The sequence below is a fragment of the Mastomys coucha genome, unplaced genomic scaffold (assembly GCF_008632895.1).
Source record: "Mastomys coucha isolate ucsf_1 unplaced genomic scaffold, UCSF_Mcou_1 pScaffold8, whole genome shotgun sequence".
NCBI classification, from domain to species: domain Eukaryota; kingdom Metazoa; phylum Chordata; class Mammalia; order Rodentia; family Muridae; genus Mastomys; species Mastomys coucha.
In genome coordinates this window covers 39,236,734-39,260,112 of record NW_022196914.1, presented here as the reverse complement: position 1 = coordinate 39,260,112, position 23,379 = coordinate 39,236,734, and the positions used below count along the sequence as shown (strand labels likewise).

General features: G+C 40.5%; 2 protein-coding genes across 9 annotated transcripts in view; both read right to left on the bottom strand.

Annotated features, from left to right (window-relative positions):
* The window catches only part of Fam172a (family with sequence similarity 172 member A), a 437,196-nt gene that overhangs the window by 107,404 nt on the left and 306,413 nt on the right, over positions 1–23,379 (bottom strand). The window lies entirely within an intron of this gene.
* Positions 9,507–16,112, bottom strand: Pou5f2 (POU domain class 5, transcription factor 2). Its single transcript, XM_031359801.1, has one exon. The coding sequence runs from the start codon at positions 10,777–10,779 to the stop codon at positions 9,772–9,774; it is 1,008 nt and encodes a 335-aa protein (XP_031215661.1). The 5' UTR covers positions 10,780–16,112; the 3' UTR covers positions 9,507–9,771.

Sequence of the window (23,379 nt, the reverse complement as noted above, 5' to 3'; positions counted from 1 at the left end):
AAAAAAAAAAAAAAAAAAAAAAAAAAAAAAGAAGAAGCTAACCTCCAAACAAGCAAACAAGCAACCGTATGGCCTGGAGCACTTAAAGAAATGTTCAAAGTCCTTAGTCATCAGGGAAATGCAAATTCAAATGACCCTGAGATTCAACCTTAAACCTATAAGAATGGCTAAGATAAAAAACTCAGGTGACAGCACATGCTGGGGAGGATGTGGAGAGAAAGGATCATTCTCCATTGCTGGTGGGATTGCAAACTGGTACAACCACTCTGGAAATCAATTTTCTGGTGGTTCCTCAGAAAATTGGAAATAAACCTATCTGAAGACCCAGGTATACCACTCTTGGACATATACCCAGAAGATGTCCCACCATACCAAAGGTACATGTGATACACTATGTTTATAGTGGTCTTGTTTGTAATAGACAAAAGCTGGAAGCAACCCAAGTGTCTCTCAAATGAAGAATGGATACAGAAAATGTGGTTCATTTACATAATGGAATACTATTTAGCTATTGAGAATGAGGACATCATGAATTTTGCAGGCAAATGGATGGAACTAGAAAATATCATCCGGAGTGAGGTAACTCAGACCCCAAAGAACATGCATGGTATGTACTCACTGATAAATGCATATTAGCCAAAAAAAGTACAGAATACCTAGGATATAATCCATAGAACTCAAGAAAGTTAACAAACAGAAGGGCCCAAATGAGGATGCTTCAATCCCACTTGGGAGGGAGAAGAAAGCAATGGTGGGAGGCAGAGGGAGGGAGGGGCTTGAGTAGGAGGAGGGTGAGAGAGGGGAAAAGGGGAACATAATCAAGTATTGGGGAGGAATAGGAGAGAAGCTCTGAAGGTCATCAGAATGAGTGGAAATATGCAACTTCAAGGGGTGGTGGAAGGTGGGGACCCGTCTAGAATGTGCAGAGGCCTGGGAGGTGAGAGGATCTCAGAACTCAAAGGGACAGACAGACCTTAGAGGAAATGCTCAACAGTGGGGAGAGGGAATTCTTAGAGTCCACCTCCAGTAGAAAGACAGGGCATCAAGTGGAGGGATGGAGTTGCCATGCCACAGTAAAAAAACTCTGACCCAGAATTGCTCCTGTCTAAAAGAACTGCAGGGACAAAAATGGAGAAGAGACTGAGGGAAGGGCAGTTCAATGATCAGTCCAACTTGGGATCCAGCTCAAGGGGAGGCTCCAAGGCCTGAGACTATTATTATTGCTATGGTGTGCTTACAGACAGGAGCCTAGCATGGCGGTCCTCTGAGAGGCCCAACAAGCAGCTGACTGAGACAGAAGCAAATACTTACACCCAACCATTAGACTGAAGTCAGGGACCCCTGTGGTTTAATTAGGGAAAGACTGGAAGAAGCTGAGGAGGGCAACTCCATAGGAAGACCAGCAGTCTCAACTAACGCAGACCCCTGAGATCTCTCAGTTACTGAGCCACCAACCAGGCAGCATACAGTAGTTGGTCTAAGGCCCAACACGTATACAGCAGAGGACTGCTTGGGCTGGCTTTAGTGGGAAAAGACTCGCTTAACTGATGAGAGACTTGAAGTTCCACAAAATGGAGAGGTCTCACACAGGCAGGGGCATCCTCTATGAGACAGAGGGAAGGAGGAATGGGATGAGAAAATGTGGGATGGCGGGTAAAGAGAGGAGCAACAACTGGATTGTAAAATAGTAGAAGTCAAAAATGGAGGAGGAGGAGAAGGAGGAGAAGGAGGAGGAGGAAGGGAAGGAGAAGAAGAAGGAGAAAGATAAGGAGGAAGAGAAGGAGAGGTGAAGGAGAAGAAGAAGGAGGAGGAGGAGGAGGAGGAGGAGGAGGAGGAGGAAGGTCAATAAAGATACAAGGAGAAAAAAGTCATTTGTAAGCCAAGAGATAATCCTGATGCAGATCCTTCCCTCAGAAACAACCAATCACCCCACACTAGATCTCGAGTCCAAATGCCAGAAGAGTGTGGAGACAGATTTCGAATGTTTAAAATATATCGTGCTATATGGCTAGTCCAGCTAATCCAGAGTACTTTGTTTGAAAGTCTTATTAAATGGTATACTAATGCAAATTTGCTTTTGACTCAAAAGATTTATACTAAAATTTTCAATTGGATCCAGCAGTTTATAAAATATTAAAAGGTTGGGGCATAAAATTGGGAGAAAGTTGTGTTGGGGGAAGCCTGGTTGATTAAGGAGTGAGGGCTGAGGGCAAATAATAAAAAATCATGGTATACATGTATGAAATTCTCAAAGAACAAATAAAAATATTACAAAGCAGCAAGAACTACTAAAATAATTTGTATGACAGTAGTGAGTTTTAAGTATTTAAGGCTTAAGGATTCTACTGTGTACTAGGATGACTTCAACTAGACGGAGATAGAGTTCCAGGAACTGACCCCCAATTTTCAACTTACAAATCAGTAGATCTCATTTATAATTTTTTAGCTGCTTCAAAAATGACAAGCACAGAGGTTCTTCATTAAAAGCAGAATTCTGTATGTAAAGACAACAGAGGGTGCCTTTCTTAGAGTAGCCCGTAGTCATGTAGCCTAGTATGTCCTACTTAGTTCTCAGTGCCTTTCTCTATCTCATGTGCCTAAACCTCTAAAAGTAACCTTAATAAAGCCCCCAATTCTGACACATAGAAAAGATTTTACATTACTCATTCAGTAGGAGTCTTAAATTTGTGTATTATAATCCATTCTAGAATAATAAATTAAATTAAACAAGCATATGTCATAACTGTCCTGACAAGTACCCAGTACTAGGAAAAGCCCTACTCCACATGTGCTAACAGGAAAAAGAGGACGAATTAGGAAACAACATAGTCATGCTCTTGCAGAAGAAGTCACATTCAAGCTGTACATTTGGGGAGCAGTGAATTTGAAATATAGCCACATTATGAGAAGGCCACAAGTGTTTCTGTTTCAACTGAGTCTTTGGTGGGCAGACAGTGGAAGAGTGAACAGGTAGGTGAGTTCAGTCTTATGTTGTCATTTTGTTGGAAGTCTGAAGAGGGAAGCCTAGGATGTCCAATTTCAAGCCAAAGCAGATGATTCTGTGCAGAATACACAGCAGGTCTACAAGCTGCAGAGAGGCAGCAGAGTGGGCAGCAACCCAAGGCAAGAATTCACTCTCTCCCTGGGTTTGAAGTAGAGTTGCTCACTGATGTCACCAGGGATTGGTTTAAGGATTCTGCTGTGTACCAGGATGGCTTCAACTAGATGGAGACCGAATTCTAGAAATTGACCTTACCTTTCAAATTACAAATCAATAGATCTTACTTGTAATCTTTTTGTTGGTTAAAAAATGACAAGCATGGATGGTTTAGTGTTAAAAGCAGAATTTTATGCTCTCGTATACTTTTTAAAATAAAAAATAAACATTTTGAAACATGGAAGTGATTTGGGCTATATTATATTCTATATGTGAGTTAACTACACAAAGGGATAAAAACACAGATAGAATTTTTAAATTACCATGGGCACAGGAATACAGACATATGATAGGTGTTTGTACTTGAGCAATACTACTTTTTAATTAATGGACATTTGAATTTTAAGTATCCCTAAAATCGTATTTTGTTTTTAAAGAAATGTCTTTTTACCCCCAACATACTAGATGTATTAGTATCTGTGTGTATATAGATATGTATATGAGTTGTTTACAGAAATGTCTTTTATGGAAATAATAAATCCTAGCAAAACTGAAAAGGTTACATTTATTCTTTTAAGAGTGCTTTATAATGAGAAATTACTATTTTAGAGACAAAAATGACTGGGATAATTCTGGGACATTAAGTTTCCTACAGGTTTTCCTCAAATATTGTTGGAACATATGTAAATTGATAAATGTAAGCTAGTATATAAACAGACTGAAAGACAAAAACCACATGACCATCTCATTAGATGCAGAAAAAGCCTCTGACAAGCATTCCTTCATGATAAAAGTCCTGGAGAGACTAGGGAGACAAGAGCTATACCTCAAATAATAAAGAAAATATACAGTAAGCCCAGAGATGACAGCTACCCAAACAAGGAGAAGCACAAAGCATTTCTAGTAAAGTCAGAACTAGACAAGGATGTACGCTCTCTCCATACCTATTCAGTATGGCACTTATCTGTCATCTTAGCTTAAGCAATAAGACAAGTGAAGGATATCAAATGTATACAAATGGGAGAAGGCAAAGTCAAAATATCTTTATTTACAGACAATATATTTTACACATAAAAGGCACTAAAATTGCCATCAGAAAACTTCTATAGATTGTAAACACTTCCAGCAAAGTTAAAGGATTGAATGATTAAAAGCTTTAACATACTAAGGCAATAAATTAAAGAAGTTATAAGAAGGTGGAAATATTTCCCATGCTCATGGATTGTAGGATTAATATCGTGAAAATGGCCATCATACCAATAGCAATCTATAGATTCAATGCAATCCCTATAAAAGTTCCAAAACAATTCTCAGATAAATGGATAATTTTCAGCTTCATATAGAAACACAAAAATCCAGGTAACCAAGACCAAAACAAAGCAAAAGACTAAAACTAAAACCAAACCAAACCAAACCAAAAGAAGGTCCCTGAATAATGAAAGAACTACTGGAGGTATCATTATCCCTGATCTCAAATTGTACTGCAGAGTTATAATAATAAAAAAGCATCATGGAATAGATAGAAAAACAGACACACCAATCAATAGAACACAATTTAAGACCTCTACAAGCTGGGCGGTGGTGGCACATGCCTTTAATCCCAGCACTTGGGAGGCAGAGGCAGGCAGATTTCTGAGTTTGAGGGCAGCGTGGTCTATAGAGTGAGTTCCGGGAGAGCCAGGGATACACAGAGAAACCCTGTCTTGGAAAAAAAAAAAAAGAAAAAAAAAAGACCTCTACAAAAGTGTACACATTTAACGGACACCTGATATTTGAGAAAGGACCCAGAAATTCATACTAAAAAAACACAGTATTTTCAACAAACAGTGCTCCTCAAATTGGATTGCTGAACATAGAAGAATGAAAATAAACCCATATTTATTACACTGTACAAAATTCAACTCCAAATAGATCAAAGATCTTAGTATAAGACCAAATACACAGAATTTAATAGAAGAGAAAGTTGGGGACACTTTTGAACTTATTAAATAGTATAGGCACTAAGAACAATAGTCAAAAAAAGGGGGCTCATGAAACCAAAAAGTTTCTGTATGGCAAAATACACTGTAACTTGAACAAAGAAGCAGGTTACAGAATAAGATTGTTTTTAGTCAACTACATATCTGATGATATAGGGCTAATATCTAAAATATACAAAGAACTCAAAAACTGGACATTAAGAAAACAAATAATCCTGTTAAAATAAGGTTCAGATCTAAAGAGAGGGTTCCTAAAAGAGGAAACTCAAATGGCTGAGAATCACTTAAGGAAATGCTCAACATTCTTGGTCATCAGGGAAATGCAAATCAAACTACACTTAGATTTCATATTACCTCACTAAGAGTGGAATATTACTCAGCTATTAAAAACAATGACTTCATGAAATTCTTAGGCAAATGGATGGAACTAGAAAATATCATCCTGAGTGAGGTAACCGGGTCACAAAAGAACACACATAGCAAGCACTCACTGATAAGTAGATATTAGCCTAAAAGCTCAGAATATCCAAGATACAATTCACAGACCACATGAAGCTCAAGAAAAAGGAAGGCCAAAATGTGGATGCTTCAGTGCTTCTTAGAAGAAGAACAAAATACTCACAGGAGGAAATATGGAGACAAAGTGTGGAGGGGAGACTGAAGTGATATTTTGACTTCTACCTTTCCATTGTATCCCTTTGATGTCCCTTTTTGTCTAATTGCTCTGGCTAGAACTTTGAGCAGTATATTGAATATGTAAAGGAGAGTGGATAGCCTTGTCTAGTCCCTGATTTTAGTGGGACTGCTTCAAGTTTCTCTCCATCTAGTTTGATGTTGGCTACTGGTTTGCTGTGTATTGCTTTTACTATGTTTAGGTATAGGTCTTGAATTCCTGATCTTTCTAAGACTTTTAACATGAAGGGGTGTTGGATTTTGTCAAATGCTTTTTCAGTATCTTATGAGACAATCATGAGGCTTTTTACTTTGAGTTTATATAGTGAATTACACTGATGGACTAAAAAGCTTCTGAAGGGCAAAAGACACTGTCATCAGGAAAAAAATGGCAACCAACAGATTGAGAAAAAAATCTTTACCAGTCCTACATCCAATAGAGGGCTAATATCCAATATATCCAAAGAACTCAAGAAGTTAGATTCCAGAGAACCAAATAACCCTATTAAAAATGGGTACAGAGCTAAACAAAGAATTCTTAATCAAGGAATCTTGAATAGCCAAGAAGCATCTAAAGAAATGTTTAACATCCTTAGTCATCAGGGAAATGCAAATCAAAACAACCCTGAGATTCCACCTCACACCAGTCAGAATGGCTAAGATAAAAAACTCAAGAGATGGCAGATTCTTGTGAGGATGTGGAGAAAGAGGAACACTCCTCCATTGCTGGTGGGAATGCAAGCTGATACAACCACTCTGGGAATCAGTCTGGTGTTTCCTCAGAAAATTGGACACAGTACTACCTGAGGGTCCAGCTATACCACTCCTGGGCATATACCCAGAAGATGCTCCAACATATAACAAGGACACATACTCCATTATATTCATAGCAGCCTTATTTATAATAGCCAGAAGCTGGAAAAAACCCAGATGTCCTTCAACAGAGGAATGGATACAAAAAAATGTGGTAATGGAGTACTATTCAGATATTAAAAACAATGACTTCATGAAATTCTTAGGCAAATGGATGGAACTAGAAGATATCATCCTGAGTGAGGTAGCCCAGGCACAAAATAACTCACATGGTATGTACTCACTAGTAAGTGGATATTAGGCAAAAACTTGGAATACCATCATACAACTCAAGAAGAAGGACGACCAAAGTATAGATCCTTCTGTCCAATTAAGAAGGGGGAACAAAATAGTCATGGGAGGTAGAGGGTGGGAGGGACTTAGGAGGAAGAGAGGAGGAGGAGGAGGAGGGGGAAAGGGTGGCAGGATCAGGTGTGGGAGGAGATGGGGGAGATGTACAGTGAGTCAGGAAATTGAACAGAGGTGTGTAGCAATGGGGAATGGTGAACTGGGGGTAGCCACTAAAAAGTCCCAGATTTCAGGAAAGCCAGAGGCTCCAAGGACCCAATGAGGATGACATTATCTGAAATACCCAACAAAGGAGAGAGAGAACCTGTAGAGACCATATCCAGAGGTTAGGCACAGCCTCTTGTTGAGGGATGGGGCCACCAACTCTTCTCAAATTTTTAACCCAAAATTATAAAGGAAATTTTTACAGGAACAAAAAGTTGAGCAGAGACTGAAGGAAAGACTATCCAGAGACTGCCCCACCTGGGGATCCATCCCATCTGCAGACACCAAACCCAGATACTACTGCTGATGCCAAGACGTGCTTGCTGACAGGAGCCTGGTATAGCTGTCCCCTGAGAAGCTCTGCCACAATACAGATGTGGATGCTTGCAGCCAACCATTGGACTAAGCACAGAGACCCCAATGGAGGAGTTAGGGGAAGAACTGAAGGAGCTGAAGGAGTTTGCAGCCCTATAGGAAGAGCAGCATTATCAACTAACCAGACCCTCCAGAGCTCTCATTGGACTAAGCACGGGGACCCCAGTGGAGGAGTTATATTAATAACATGTAACTATACCACCATCCTGTCCCAATTCTATGTCACAATTCTAAAACATAAAGTCTGTAACCACTAAGCACTAACTCCTTTCTTCCTCCCCCTAGCCCATGTGCTTGGTGTCTCTATGAATTTGTGGACTCTAGACATTTATATTGGTAGGCTCATCAAATTATTGTTCCCTGTGTCTGACCAAAGAGTACACATGGAAGGACCCATAGCTCCAGCTGCATATGAAGTAAATGATGATCTTATCTGATATCAATAGGAGGGGAGGTTCTTGATCCTGTGAAGGCTCAATGCCCCAGCATAGGGGAATGCTAGGGTGGTGAGGCAGGAGTGGGTGAGTATGTGGTTGGGTGAACCCTCTCAAAGAAGCGGGAGGCGGGGAGGGGAAATGGGATAGGGGGTTTGTGGAGGAGAAACCCTGAAAGGGGAGGGGATGACATTTGAAATGTAAATAAATAAAATAACCAATTAAAAAATTTAGTTGTACAAACTGAATTTACACTTAGAAGATGGTCGCAATGGTAAATTTAACCAGGTATGCTAGTTAACAGTAAAGTATCAGTCTCTACGGTGAGAGGAAGAAAATCCTAAGTGGTTGCAAGAAGCTGTCTGATTCAGTTGTGCTGATAAAATCTGTCCTGGAACTGCGGAACAAAGGGTTGTGGGGTAGTTTTCCAGGATTTTACTTTTGACTCTGCAGAAGCATCTCACATAGGCACCAGAAGATAGAACAAACCAAGACAAGACTATATCATGCAAACAAAGTATTCATTTCAAAAACACATTAGAAAAAAAGGACACATTAGAAAAGAACCAGAGAGAACTAGGAAAAGGCTATGAAAAAAAAATACCAAAGTTAACTTGGAAAACAAAGTCCAAAATAAAAGTAACAATGCGTATCTTTGAAAATATCCTTGACAAATCCTTTGGAATACTGATGAAGGAAAAAGAAGAAAAGCAGAAGCTGATTCGTACTCAGAGAGAAACCTTTACCCCAGTTACATCACAGTGATGGGTTTTTAATATGCCCTGTATGCAGGTTTACAACAGAAAATGAAAAGGCAAAGAGATTTAAAAAAATGTTGCTGGGATCAAACCCAGGTACGTTGCATGTTTACCCTTGAGCATCACTCCCCAGCCCCAAGCAGGTTAGGAACTGAGTGCAACTTGGAAAGGTCATCTTTGGGGTAGAGTTGGAAAAGCTTTAAGATCCTAATGGGAAAGCCTTCTGTGGAGTCAGTGGGAAAGCGGGGAGAATAGCACCCTGACCTTCACTCAAGCCACCCCGGAACTAGGATAAGCGTGATCTTAAAAGCACATCTCAGCTCAAAATAAAGTAAGGGCATTCCCCAAAAACAAACCAAGTGGAGCTCTAGGCTTGAGGACTGGGGCTGCAGCTTTGGCCATCCACCTTGCCAACCTTAGTAACAAACTGGTTTAGATCAGAATGACTTCCGTGTCAGGGCAGTGTACTCAAGAAGGCAGAGGCCTGAGCTGGGACCCTCACACCCACACCCATCCAAACACTCAACCTGGCTGCCTGCCTGGGAAAAGTGAATAGGGTGAGGGGGTGGGGCTTGCAAGGACACTCTTGTCTGAAAGGCTTTTGTGTGCTACTTTCTAAAGGCATTTCGAGGCCTTCCTGAGGAGTAACTGTTACCCTGGATTTTGTGTTTGTACAAAGTTCTGCTTGTTTTTAATAAACACTGGTACAGTAATTTTAATGTGACTTGTGCTTCTAATTTTATACTGTGTTTATAAAGAAACTGTGTTTCCTGCTAGCAATAAGGAACAATGGACATCTTTAATTAATAATAAAAAGAGAAACAAAACGTTAAAGCCATAAATATATTGTAATGCCAACACCAGGGACAAACAAAGGTAAAAACAAAAAGAAGCAAGTGCTAAGCTTTAACTTCCCTCCCAAGCCTTCTGCAAACACCTCCCACCCACACCCGCTAAGTCAGAGAACTGAACTAATGCTCAAACAAAACCCCCTTCTCTCTATTCTCTCATTCCCCTGCACGGTAGGCCCCTCAGCTTGACAGCCTGGGGAGGCCCAGAGTGGTGGTTGGGGCAGACAAAAGGGCTCCTCGTACAGGAAATGGGGTAGTGGAGTACAGGGGTGTAAGACATGACCCCCCATAGTGGGGGAAATCAAAATGGAGCCCTGGTGCCAGGGGAAAGCACACTGGTGGTCCTGGGAAAGGAGGCCCAGTTGCCCCCACATTCTCCCTCCGGGAGGTATCACTGGTTGGCCAACTGCCCATCTGGCTCCGGTTAGAAAACCACACTTGGACCAGGTCCTTCTGCAGCCGGAGGCGGCCAGCAATATAGCTGATTTGCTGGGGCGTGGGCTCTGGACACTGCAAGAACAGTTTTTCCAGATTGCTCCCAATGCGTCTCTCTCTGCTTGCACGTCTCCGCTTCCGGGCCTGTTGCAGGATCATCTCCATTCTGCATATGCCCAGAAGGTTCTTCTCATCTACTTCCTCTAACCACATTTTCAGCAGAGGTCGCAGCTTCCACATGTTGGCAAGGCTGAGCTGCTGGGCCTCGAAGCGGCATATGGTCGTCTGGCTGAGAACCTTCCCAAACATAGCTCCCACAGCGAATCCCACATCGGCCTGTGAGTACCCCAGGGTCATCCTCTTCTGTCTCAGTTCCTTGGCCAGCTGCTCCATTTCTTTCTGTATGGCTGAAACGTCCTCTGGCAGTGCCAAATTTGGCATGTACCTCAAGGCGATGTAGGGTCCTGGGCAGGTGTCCTCAGAAGAACTCTGGGACCAGGCCCTTGTCTCACAAGCTCCGTAGGGTGCTATCCCACCTCGGAATTCATAAGGTGAGGGGCCCAGAGGCACTCCCCACACCTCAGGGCCTGGACAGATGCCTGGCCCCATACCTGGCCGCACCATTAACCTGCTTGTGGCTGCCTGGCTGCTCAACCATGTTGGGGTGTCAACTCGCACGGGAACTGGCCCTTCCAGGCCACCGCCACTATTGCCAGGGAGAGGGAAGACGTTTGAAGACCTGCGCCCGGCCATGGGGTGGATGGGACCCCCAGCAAGAGTCTGGTAGGAACTGATGGCTCTCGAGGCTTCTGAACAGCCACTAGCCTCGCCCTCGAGCCCCGCCCCCCAGTGGGCGGAGACAACATTGCAAGCAAGACACTGGAACAAAGTGGGTTTGGAAGCTGGGGTTTGGAAGCTGGGGTTTGGAGACTGAGGTAACTCATTCAGTCCCCAGGCTTGAAAACACGGAGCCTCTTGTCCTGACCGTTGTTTTCAACTCCTAACTCATGCACTACCTGGATCTGATCCTTGAGTGGGACCCAAGCATCGACTTTAAGCTCTCAAAAACTCAGGTGTCCCCTTCCTTCCGCTCATGCCCTTTGAACCACCATCTTGGATTCATGAACACCAACTAGCCATCTATATTTCAAGCATTGTTGACAGTATCTGTTCATCCATTAACTACTCCATCTCTATAATCTTCATGATAAGAGTACATCCTGTGCATACCCCCAGTCCCTATTCCTGAAGAACTTTACACACACAAGCTTCAGTTTTAACTAGGGTCAGTTTTCTGAGTCAGATTCTAGACATATTCTCACACTGTACCACCACACTCCACTCCTTCACTGGCAGAACTTCTGGATGAAATTAATGTGTCTCCCACCATTCCTGCAAATATGCATTCTAACCCTGCTTCCCATTCCAAGCTTCCTCACTCAGTAGAAAACAAACTCTGTCATCTTTTCCCCCTTGGAAACATGACTTCTGGTCTGACACGACCTGCCGTTGTGCACTGAGAATGACCCTTGTACAAAGCAACTCAGCAACATCAAGTTTTTCTATCCAAGGCCTCTTTCCCTCCAGAGATACAAAGATCTTATTAATGCCCTAGCTCAGGCTTATAGCTCTAGGCCCCAAGTAGGAAAAATGAAGAGCAGAAAGATCTAACATCATGTCCAAAGCTTCTAAAGAAGATGATGAAGTGACTGGAAGATCTCAGCCCCATGCTTTATAATTCTTTAAGCCAACTACAATACAGCTCTGTCTCTACTTAAAATGGTCTTCTTGTCTTCCATCTATCAAATCTAAAGGATTATAAAAATCTATATTCTACTAGTGTTCTCTGCAGTATCTGCAAGTATAAGTTTTACTTTTGTTCTTTCTTCAAAAATGTATGTGCAAGCATCAGCCAAGTATTCTCTGACTGGTTTTCTGACTTCCTTATCTGTATTTCTGCTGGCCCAAATTACACTAGTTTTGTGTCTTTTCTCCAGAAGCCACAGGGCTCATGACATTACCATCACTCAGACACCAGCTGATCTTCAGTTTTCTCATATCAATATGGCATCAGCCCCTGTACACTACACCTTTCAAAACACTAGATCTTGCTGCCTTGGCCATGCCTTCCCTTACTTATTTAACTTAGGCTGCAGGATCTTCTTCTGCTTCTCTTTTAGGTTCATCTTTCATATTGCTACTATAGATAACCTTCCAAAATCACATCAAAGCAATCCAAACTTAATCCAAAAGTAACCACAGAAAACCTAATGGTATCACTTTACTCTTCAAACATCTTCCAAAGCCAGCCCCCCATTTTCTCAGGAGACATGGAGGGATGCTCACAGAGCTTTACACTACCCAATTCAGCCTCATTACATACTCTCCCTAGTCTTCACTCAGGGTCAAGAAGAAAACCTGTTGTTTTCTCATAAATATCATTTGTCCCCGTGTGCCCCTGTTCCTGCCTGAAATAATCTCCCTGCCTCTTTGTCTCATTACTGTTTAGGCGTGTGTTCAGACAGTACCACGAGAAAAGGACACCTCTCACCACTCTTTGCAAACGACCGTCCTTGTAACTGTATTTTACATATTTTACTTTGTGCTTAGCATATACTGCTATCTAATAAATATTTGTCTATGTGTCCATTGTCTGATTCTCTACTGCTGTGTCTACAGTAGTATCTGGCACACACAAAGAACTCAGAGAATAAAAGAGGCCTGCTGCACACTTCCTGTCAGCCATGAGACTCTGGTAGAGATCCACTCCTGGAGACCCTTGCCCAGGCAGAAAAGAGGCCTGGATTGCTTCTGCCATACTTGATCAGGTTTTTACTTCATCATTGGAGTGGATAGCAACAAATCTTTTATGTCTCTGTCTCTTCAGTTTAAGGACATTCATGGAAGAGTCAGGAAGTCTAGAACATGAGAGAACCCTGACTAATACAATATACAATAATCTTTTTGCTGAATGGTGAACTTTATGCTGCTAATAAAGTAACATGATGCCAATGAGACAACAAGAAGCTTGCCCTCAGGAGCTTCTCATCTTTCATCTGTTATATTTCAACAAGGAACTTATCAGATAACCCTTTCTCAGTGAGGGGAATACCTTGAGGAGAAATCAGAATCAAAACTACACAAAGTGAAATCGTAGATATGGCCTTGAAGTTGTGAATCGGCAAATCTACTGCCATATCTGCAGGCTGAGTATCTGATTTATCTGAAGATTATCAAATTATGTAATAAGTATGGGCTAAAGGTAGGATCCTTGACTCATTCACTGCGAGATCCCTGGCATCAGAACTATACCTGGCACACAGTACAAAGAAAAAAATCTGTTTATTATTTATTCATTTATTTTTGTGTTGCTAGGAAAACAAATTTTAAATAAATGAACCAACCTCCGAGGCACCAGTGCTGAAAAGACTCCCAGTTTGCCTCAGAGTGGATGACAGCCTCTAAAAGCCAGCTTACAATGTGAGGAATTTCATTAAAGAATAACTATTGATAGCTATTCTTTCCACATATATATGTATGCTCCCCCAACCCATAATTCACAAAGTAACCAGTGTTTGCTAAGGTGGAACACAAAGAGAGATAAAAGAGAGACAGGGCAATTATATATTAAGATCTGTATAGAAAAAGATGTCTCACTTGCAGAGATAAAAGATTCATTAGTTGTTTAAAAACAATAGCTGAATAGAAATATTTCAGTGAGTTGGAAAAAAAACTGATGAGTTCAAATGCATTTGAACTAAGCTTTATTATATTACACGAGTTAAAACAGAGTGGCTAAAAACATTAAATTTAAAAATGAGGCTATATTAGCTTGATGAGTTTTAAAATTAATTTGGGTGTTCTCAATTAAGGCTTTCTTTATATTCAGTTACTCTCACTTGCTAATGTGCACATATCCTGTTTTTTGCATATGGGGTGGAGGGGAGGGACTACAAAGTGAACTGAACTTATAGACCTAAGATTTTGGTATCTCTTTAAATGTTTAATGCACCATGGGAATAGTGTGATCAGAGGAAAGAAGAAGGAACATGGTTGGCATAACAGAGATAAGAAAAAGCAGCAGGTGGAAATGTCCCAGATAACAGTACTACATGGACTGTAGAGTTCGAAAGTCAAAACTGTCACCTTCAGCAAATGTGGGACTCTTCCTAAGTGACTAGATTATAAAGTAAGAACCAGGCCATGCTTATCCATAGGAATCACAGAGGAAGGATGTGAAGCACAGGTTCCTAGGTATTTAGCATCTGAAGGAGGGAGAAGAGAAGCTAAACTGATAGAAGCCCAGTTCAGCCACACTTACCCAAGGGGAAGTTGCTTTCTATTATTAGTCTTTGGAACTAATGGTAGTGCTCTGAAATGGATGCTCTAACTGGAAATGTAAATGCATTTAAATGGATTTACATGAGTATTTGTATTCTTGAGTTTTATTTAAATCTCTCTTATTCTGAGAAGGCAATTATAACTACTAGGATCCACTGGTATTGAGAATTTGGAAATGGTGGAAGATGATTTGGAAATAAATTCCCTTATAGGATGGGGCTTACCTTTTGGGGAAGGTCTTGCCTATGTATGCTGAGACACATCATCTCCTTCTCACCTGAACTTTCAGATACATTTGCTGCTTTAAACGATTTGCTGGTGTTTGATGTAGTTGCTTTCCAGCTAGGAGACACAGGATAGTGACACATGTATTTTGTATGTATATGCCAAACAATGTGTTAATGCCTGCCTGAGCTATCCACACTGTTCTGAGGATAATAAGTTAAGTGAAAAAAAAATACAATAGTTTGTGAGGGTGAACATCATTAACTTAATGTCATACTGTTGGTCAGCTATTTCATTGAGAAAGGAATCACTTCATTTTTTCTAAATGCACCTCTTAGGAAGGGCTTCATGATCCATGTAGAAAAGGGTTTGTACAAAATGAGGAACTGGAAACATGGCTCACTGCTTCAAAAGCACTTGCTGTTTTTGCAGAGGATCAGGATTGGTTCCCAGCATGTGCACGGGTGTTTACAACTGTGCATATTTCCAGTTCTAGGGTATGCACATGGTGCACATACATGCATGTAGGTAAACACTCATATGTTTAAAGTGAAAGGAAATGAATGTTTTAAAAAGTGCATGAGATGAAGGCACAAGTGAGACTATCTGGAAGATGTGGTGGAAAGGAGGGGACGGCAGGTGGGAAGATCAATAGAGACTTGGGTGCAGATGATATGACCAGGGTATACTGTGTGAATCTATTCAAATCAAAGACACCAGTTTTCGGATTTTTTTTTTCTGTTGTTGTTGTTTTGTATGTGTGCAAACGGTGTGCCAGTAAAACTAGAGTCTAAGAGAAGCCCTAGATTTCTAGTAGTATCATCAATGCAATAATCTTCTTAAAATCCAGTTAAATTATCAGTGCCAGCCAAGAATGATGCTAAATTCAGACAGAAAAAAGCAAGGTAGCCTGTGTTGTGCTATTCTTTATTTTTCCCACTAAGGGCATCTGGTAAGCTAGGTACTTTCTCTTGGAAAGGCAGATATAGGCCACAATCTCTAACAGTGTTCAAGAGCAATATAAAAAGCAACCACAAAAGAAACAATATAGACACTAGTCACAGAACAGTCTTCTGGATCTAAAAAGTAAAGGTAGCATTGTAGAAAAGTCTAGCATACAACCTTGGGAGATGGGAAGTGAGAGGTGGGGGAACCCTCTAGAATATACTAGAGACCTGGGAGGTGGGAGGTGAGAGGTGGGGGAACCCTCTAGAATATACTAGAGACCTGGGAGGTGGGAGGTGAGAGGTGGAGGGAACCCTCTAGAATATACTAGAGACCTGGGAGGTGAGAGAATCTCAGCACTCCAAGGGACAGACTTGAGAGGAAATGCCCAACAGTGAGGAGAGGGAACCTGTAGAGTCTATGTCCAGTAGAAAGACAGGGTCAAATGAAGGGATACGGTTGCTATCCCACACTCAAAAACTCTGACCCAGAATTGTTCCTGTCTAAAAGAACTGCAGGGAAAAAATGGAGAAGAAACTGAGGGAAAGGAGGTCCAGTGACCAGCCCAACTTGGGATCCAGCTCAAGGGGTCTCCAAGGCCTGACACTATTACTGATACCATATTGTGCTTCCAGACAGGAGCCTAGCATGGCTTTTTCTCTGAGTGGCCCAACAAGCAGCTGACTGAGACAGAAGCAGGCACTTACACCCAACCAATGGACAGAAGTCGGGGACCCTTGTGGTTGAGTTAGGGAAAGGATGGAAGAAGCTGAGGAGGAGAGCGTTCCCATAGGAAGACCAGCAGTCTCAACAAACCTGGACCCCTGAGATCTCTCAGACACTGAGCTACCAACCAGGCAGCATACATTAGCTGATATGAGGACCCTAACATATATAAGGCAGAGGACTGCCTGGTCTGGACCTAAAGAGAGAAGATGCACCTAACACTTGAGAGACTTGAGGCCCCAGGAATGGGAAGGCCTGGTAGTGTGTGTGTATGGTGGGGGGGAAAGTGGAGTGGGACATCCTCTTGGAGACTGGGGAGGAAGAATGGGATGAGCAACTTTCAAAGAGCAGACAGGAGGGGCATAATAACCTGACTGTAAACAAAAAAGATTAAAGACAATAGAAAGAAAGAATGAAAGATTCCTTGTGTCCTCCAATAAGTTAACATGATAATAGAAGTTAGGTCACTGAAGACAACTTCAAAATATATCAAAATGATCATTACTGTTTGTGGGGTTTAAGTACTGTATCCGGGAAAATGTGAAGGTCATGTCTTAACTGCTGTTGTGCTATTCTTCTTTAATAATAATAATAATAATAATAATAATAATAATAATAATAATAGTTATTATTATTATTGTTACTGATATAGGTTCTAATTATATAGCCCTGACTGTCTTGAAACTCATTATGTAGACCAGGCTGACTTTAAGTCACAAAAATCTACCTGCTGCCTCTACCTTTTGAGTGCTGGGATCAAAGACACTACTTGACTTTTGAAAAATTATTTTTAACTCTGCTTTTATAAACTTGGTGAGTATAGACAAACACTCATATGAAGTCACAGATATGAAACAAGCATAGTCAGAGACCATATAGAGATCTACAGTACTCAGAAGAAAGCATTTAATTTCATTTTATAAACTTGAGCATTCACGAGACATGAATTTCCTGTGACTGAAAATAATATTAAGAACAAAACCTTAGTTATATATAAAGCAGGTGGAGCAGTTAGCTGAGAGGGGCTAGTGACAAGGTATCAAGGCAATGAGTCAGATATATTCACAGGCAGAGAGAGTCTAATGATTCTTGTTATGACAAACATGACTCAACAAAACTTTACAGCCAAGTTTGCTCCTGTTAGCGAGGCAAAGCTTCAGGTATGCATTGACATCGAGTATAGTCACAGTCATATTCAAAAGTTCAGTGATTCCACCTCCAAACAGGAGACATGCAGACTAGAAGCAAGTATCCACTTCATTTCACAGTGAAACACAACAGAAATGGCAGTTGGTAATGAAAGCAAGCAGAAGTTCATCACATGACTTGCACTGAGAGAAGAAAGTGAGAAGCAGGATAAAGTTCTTGTTTAAAGCAGATTAACCTAAAGGTGCTCTGGGAATTACTTTTGGAGATTTAAATTGACTGACTTTGGTGCTGTTAAATGCCCTTGAAATTGTGTTAAGAAACTTTATGACTGGAAGCAAGCAGAATGAAGGCACCCACGCATTCCTTCAAAAATGTACTCTAATGTAGGTAGCATAAAATGTAATGACCACAGAATTCAAGAGGTAGAAAGAATTTACCAAAATCTATACATTAAAACTTCTTTTTAATGCATAACTTGATAAAGCATTCATCAAAACACATTTCTAATTGTAGCACTTAGAAAGTTGCAGCTGTAGGGTTATGAGTTCAAAACCAACCTGGATTATGCAAGAAGACTCTTAAATTAAACATACAATATCACACCAACCAACCAAACAAACAAAAGATGAACAGACAGAAATATGAGCAGATGTAGCTGATTCCTGTTGTTGAATTAGGGAAGGCTGAAAGAAGCTGAAGAAGGGCAATCCTATAGGAAGACCAGCAGTCTCAATTAATCTGGACCCCCAAGATCTCTCAAACACTAGACCACCAAACAGACAGCATACACCAGCTGATATGAGGCCCCAACACACATACAGTAGAGGACTGCCAGGTCTGTGTTCTTCAGAGATGATGCACCTAACCCTCAAGAGACTGGAGGCCCCAGGGAGTTTAGAGGTCAGGTGGGGTAGGGAGTGAGGAATTCCACATAGAGACAGGGGGCTGGGGAGGAGGTATGGGATGTGGATCAATTGGAGAGTGGATGGGGGGGGGATGGAGAATGGAATGCAGAGTGTAAAAAATAAATTAATTTAAAAAAAAATTAAAAAAAAAAAAGAAAAATTGACTGGCTTTCAGGGACTGAAGGAGAGAAAGGGCAGAAAAAGTAATGGGCAGAAAAAAAGAATAAAAGAGACAGTGTCCATGTTGGATTAAAACAAGACTTAGTGGCTGGAGAAATACGGTAGAATATTTTAAAACACTCAAATAAAGAGCTGAAAAAATTGTCCTGGTAAAGGTGGTGACCAGGATGGATCGAGAATTAGCGCAGAGGCAACCTAGTGCAGAAAGGAAATGCCAGGTGCTTTTGAATTCTCAAACAGCAAAAGAAGTGAGTATTTGTTCTAAAACTATGGTACTTGCTAGACAAAGAGACACCAAAAATGAAAAGCCAGGAAGCCATTTCTTTGGATGACTATAAGAATAATCATACAAAGCTGCAAACTACCAGGAGCACTTTCTATAAGGACATAGGAAAAAGTGACAATTTCTCTTTGTTCTTTGTCTTTCAAAATTTGGTCAAAGTGTTTGAAAGCTTCCTCATTTAGAAATGAATAGATGGATGAGAAGGCAGTGTTGCTTAGTGAGTGGTAATTGAAAATGGGAAGGTCAAGAATGCCAGAGCTTGTTACCCTGAGAGAAAGTTTGCTCAAAGCAGTCTGAGTAGTGTTGCACAGGTTCTTGTAATATAGTTTGGCATCCTTTTCCAACTTTTTCATGGACACCTTTCAGCTTTTCTCTTACTGCTTTCTTCCTGTGCTAACTTCCAATTGTGTTGGCCATCCACTGTTATAAAGGAGAAGACAGTACTGTTTGTGACCTGAACGAGTGTAACCAATCCTGTGAAAGACTTGGTAGGAAGCAATATCATGGCTACTGAGTACACTGTGCACTTGTTACTCCCACAGAGCACTGGAAGGTCTAGTGGCCAAGCTTAGCCTTCATGGAGCTACTCATTGTGCTTCTACTGTGGAAAGAAAAATTTAACACCATTTTGAGAGAATCCATGTTATTTAAAAAAGATAGGGTCACTGAAACTTGTGTTTATCAGAACTATTCCAAACAAGAACCTCACGTACTTTTTATGGCTTATCACACACATGCTTAAGTGGTCTACATAAATGGTGCCACTTCACTCACAGCATTACTCTACAATACAATACTAGCAATACTAGCATGGCCTCATTTTATACTCAGTGTGTAGGGGGTCTAGAAATCTCACAGTTATGGTGAATCCAGAAATTTTTTTTAATAAAGACATATTTGAATTGGTTGTGGTGCTAAGACACCTATCACTAACACTAACAAGGCAGCAGGATTGTTCCTAGTTTGAGGCCAGCCTGGGCTATGTATACATAGTGAGGCTCAATTCATTCTATGCTACAGAGTGAGATCCCTTCCCCTGACCGCTCTCACTCCACCCTAAGTTTCAAAATACAAGCATCACACATTTAGAATGTATAACGAGAGTGAAAAGCAAGGCTCTTATATTAGGCAGAGTACTATTAAATATTAAGTATTAATATTTCCATAGTATTTTATAAATGAAGAAATTTTGTGTTTGCTGGATGTGTGTGTGTGTGTGTGCTTTGTTTTTGCCTACTCATGCATATGGAAGTCAGAAGTCAATGTTAGTTGTCTTCCTCAATTGCTTTCACTTTATTTTTTGAGTCAGGGTCTCTCATAGGCCTTTTAGTTTACAATAGGACTAGGTTGGCTGGCAAGGAAGCTCCAGGAATCTGTTGGTCCCCATGCCCCAATTGCTAGGATTACAGACATACTACCATGCCCAGATTCTATGTGGATACTAGGGATCTAAACCCAGGGCTCTTGCTTGTTCAACAACCATTTTACCAACTGAACTACTTCTCAAGCCCAGGAAACTGAAATTATACAAACCCACTAGATTCATTTACTTATGCCATATGGTTCCCAAACTTGTGTAAACTAGCCACTGTCTGTTTCCCCACTCATCAGCATAACATGTCGAAGAGCTGGGGGGAGATGTGTACAGCTGAAGGAGATATTAGCAGATACTTTGGACAGAAATACTAGTGCAAAGTGTCAAAGACTCTTTCAACATCAATTTTCACACATATAAACTTAAGTTTCTGATCAAATGATCTCTCAAAGTCTATAAATAGAAGTAATTTCCTTTTGGAAAAGTGATATTTTAAGGAATGTGATAAAATAAAAGCTAAAAATTATATTCCCTCTTTCAACATGTTGATAACAAACTTTGAATATCTTGAGATTTTTATAAGTAGAAAATATTTGCACTATGTGTAGTGACTAATGTTCACTTGGGATTTTCATTTTAGCATCAAGGATTATTGACTTTGGATGTTCTGAATCACTCCTACAAAGTGATGCTGTTTCTCTGGAAAAGCGTATTTTGAAAGTCGTTTCCCTGTGGACAGATCTCTGCTAATCTGTTATGTGTCTCTTACCAGGCAGTGAAGCAGGATGAGAAAACGTATACTTGGGAAGAAACAGATTTGCTACTGTGGAAAACACAGCCACACAGACCAAAGGAACTGAAAAGGTAGGCAGAGGGAGACAGATGTATAGGCTAGGGGAAGAGGGTTCTAAGGCCTGGTAGGACCAAGAATTTCTAGGTAGGGAGGCTGAAAGACAGGGTCAATTTAACCTTTCTAACAATCATAACAAATTTTAAAGAATAAATAAAAATTCATATTATTCATATTTTCATTTATCCAAAAGTACCCTAAAGATAATTGTTTTGGCATTTTAATTTTATTATTTATTTATTTATTTATTTATTTATTTATTTATTCATTTATTTACATCCCAAACTCCACTCCTGGTCCTACCTTACGGAGTTCCTCCTTCACTCCTTCTCCCCTTTGCCTCTGAAAGGGCAACCCCTACCCCCAGTACCCTCATCCTGGTATATCAAGTCTCTGGAGGATTTTAGTAAAATGAAAGTTGCTACCCTTATTAAATGCTAAATTCTGTAAAGGAAGCTTTTTAACAAATTATCTTAGAAAGTGGAAAAGCAACAACAACAAAAAATGTGGTGGCTATTTAAAATTTAGTTTTAAAAAGTGATATTTCTGAAATAAGACTGTTTCTATCCACTGTGATCAAAGTCAGGATACAAAATCTGATCTAAAAAGATAACAGTCATACTGGGATAGGTTTCTTAAGGTATTCTTTCCTTCAGTGATTTTTCTAGGAGTTTTGGATTCTAGTTAGTTCTAATGAATGAGTCATTGGAAACAGAATTCTAGGGGGTCAACTTGAATATCCTGCCTTACATTCACTTACAATTATAAGGTAGCACAAAACAATGAATAGGGAAATGAACGAGTAAAAGCCACAAGGCCAGTTTCACAGCAGTGAACATGCCTGAAATGCTAGTAGCTAATGAAAACATCACTTAGCAGATTAGAATCTTTGAATGGAAGAAGGAGTGCTGAAAAGCTTCAGCAGTGCACATAGTCAAAACTGACACAGTATTATACATGCGAATGTTTTGAATTTTAAGATGTTTACAAGAGGCAGTATAGATTTTCAATTACTTAATTAATTAGAGATGTGTCTGAAAACATAATTCATGACTTAACTACTACATGTTCTGTATGACACTACTTTCCAGAGGCAATTCCTGTTGATTTTTCATGCTATTTTTAGAAAGGAAGTGATTATTTACTAACCAAAAAAAGAGATAAACTTTGGAATGTCATCTCCTCAACAGGTATTTTCAGCAAAAAAGTGAAGTGAATACTTGCAAATATTCAGTTCAAACAACTAATATGGTCCATTTGAATGAAGAAAAAATTGGGTTACAGTAGCAGGTTGTTTCCAATTCAAATTTACCAAGCAATTGCTGACATTCCACTTGGTGTTCATGTACTTTGGCACTCAGGTGCATTTTATCAATGGTCCTCTTCTAGTTATAGAATGGTTCATCTCAATACAGCTCAGTTTTCTACTACAATTTTTAGAGAACAAGATAGCCATGTGGTATTTTCCCTTTCCTCCCTTTTATACTGAATGATCAGCCTCCATCAGGTATTCAGAATAGACGGCAAGGATAGAGAAGAGCCTGTCCAAATCATCACAGGGGTGAGAAACAGGGTAGACACAAGCTCATGGAGGACCCGCTAATGGCCATGGGACCTAGAAAATAGCTTGAGGTCTTCCTGAAGAATACATAGGGAACAGTGTGGTAAATAGACAAGGTTCTCTCCTGGGTGCCTAGTACCACATGTTCACAAGCATGCTGAGGGCCTGATCCTTCACCTTCAGGCTACACTGGAGGTTCTTGAAGTAGCAGGATCTTCTGTTCTCAGAATGTCACTGGCTCTGTGACCAGAGATTAAGTTGCTTTAGGAACAGTGTGCCAAACTTTAATAACTCTGCAGTAAATGTGCCCTACAATTGTCCTGAATTTCAGAAAAAAAAAATTGGTAAAGCATGTCTCAGGGAAAAGTTCGTATTTTCAAGGACTCAAAAGAAAAGACAATGGAGAGAATAATTGTCATCTCTGAGCCTTAAAATCTGGAAAAGATGTCTGAGTTAGCAAGCACTCTAAAAACCCCCTGTAGTGGGAAGAAGGTTGTACTAGGAGGGATGCCATAGGATGTCAGCCACCTTCTCAGCTAGGCCTTTCTGTTTGCCCATTAAATACCCATTTTCTTTCTTCTATATACACACAGTTCAGGCTTCCTCTTCCTGCTTTATATTTTATCCTACCACCAAAGGAAACTTACCTAACATTTCATTTTCAGCCTTACATATTAGAATGGACATTCTGTGTGAGGCCTTTATAGTTCCAATAGCACAGAATCCTAGCACCAGAGGCAGTGTTGGGTGCATGATATATACTGGCTGAATGAATACACGTGGACTACATCAGTGTGCTGAGAGGGGCCTTGGAGAGGTCCGCATACCAGCATTTAACCAACTCCAGCCCCAGGTAGACAAAGAATACTCTGT

Bases quoted from the DNA above. Each gene is read 5' to 3' on its own strand.
- Pou5f2 (XM_031359801.1), bottom strand. From the start codon at position 10,779: ATGGCCGGGCGCAGGTCTTCAAACGTCTTCCCTCTCCCTGGCAATAGT.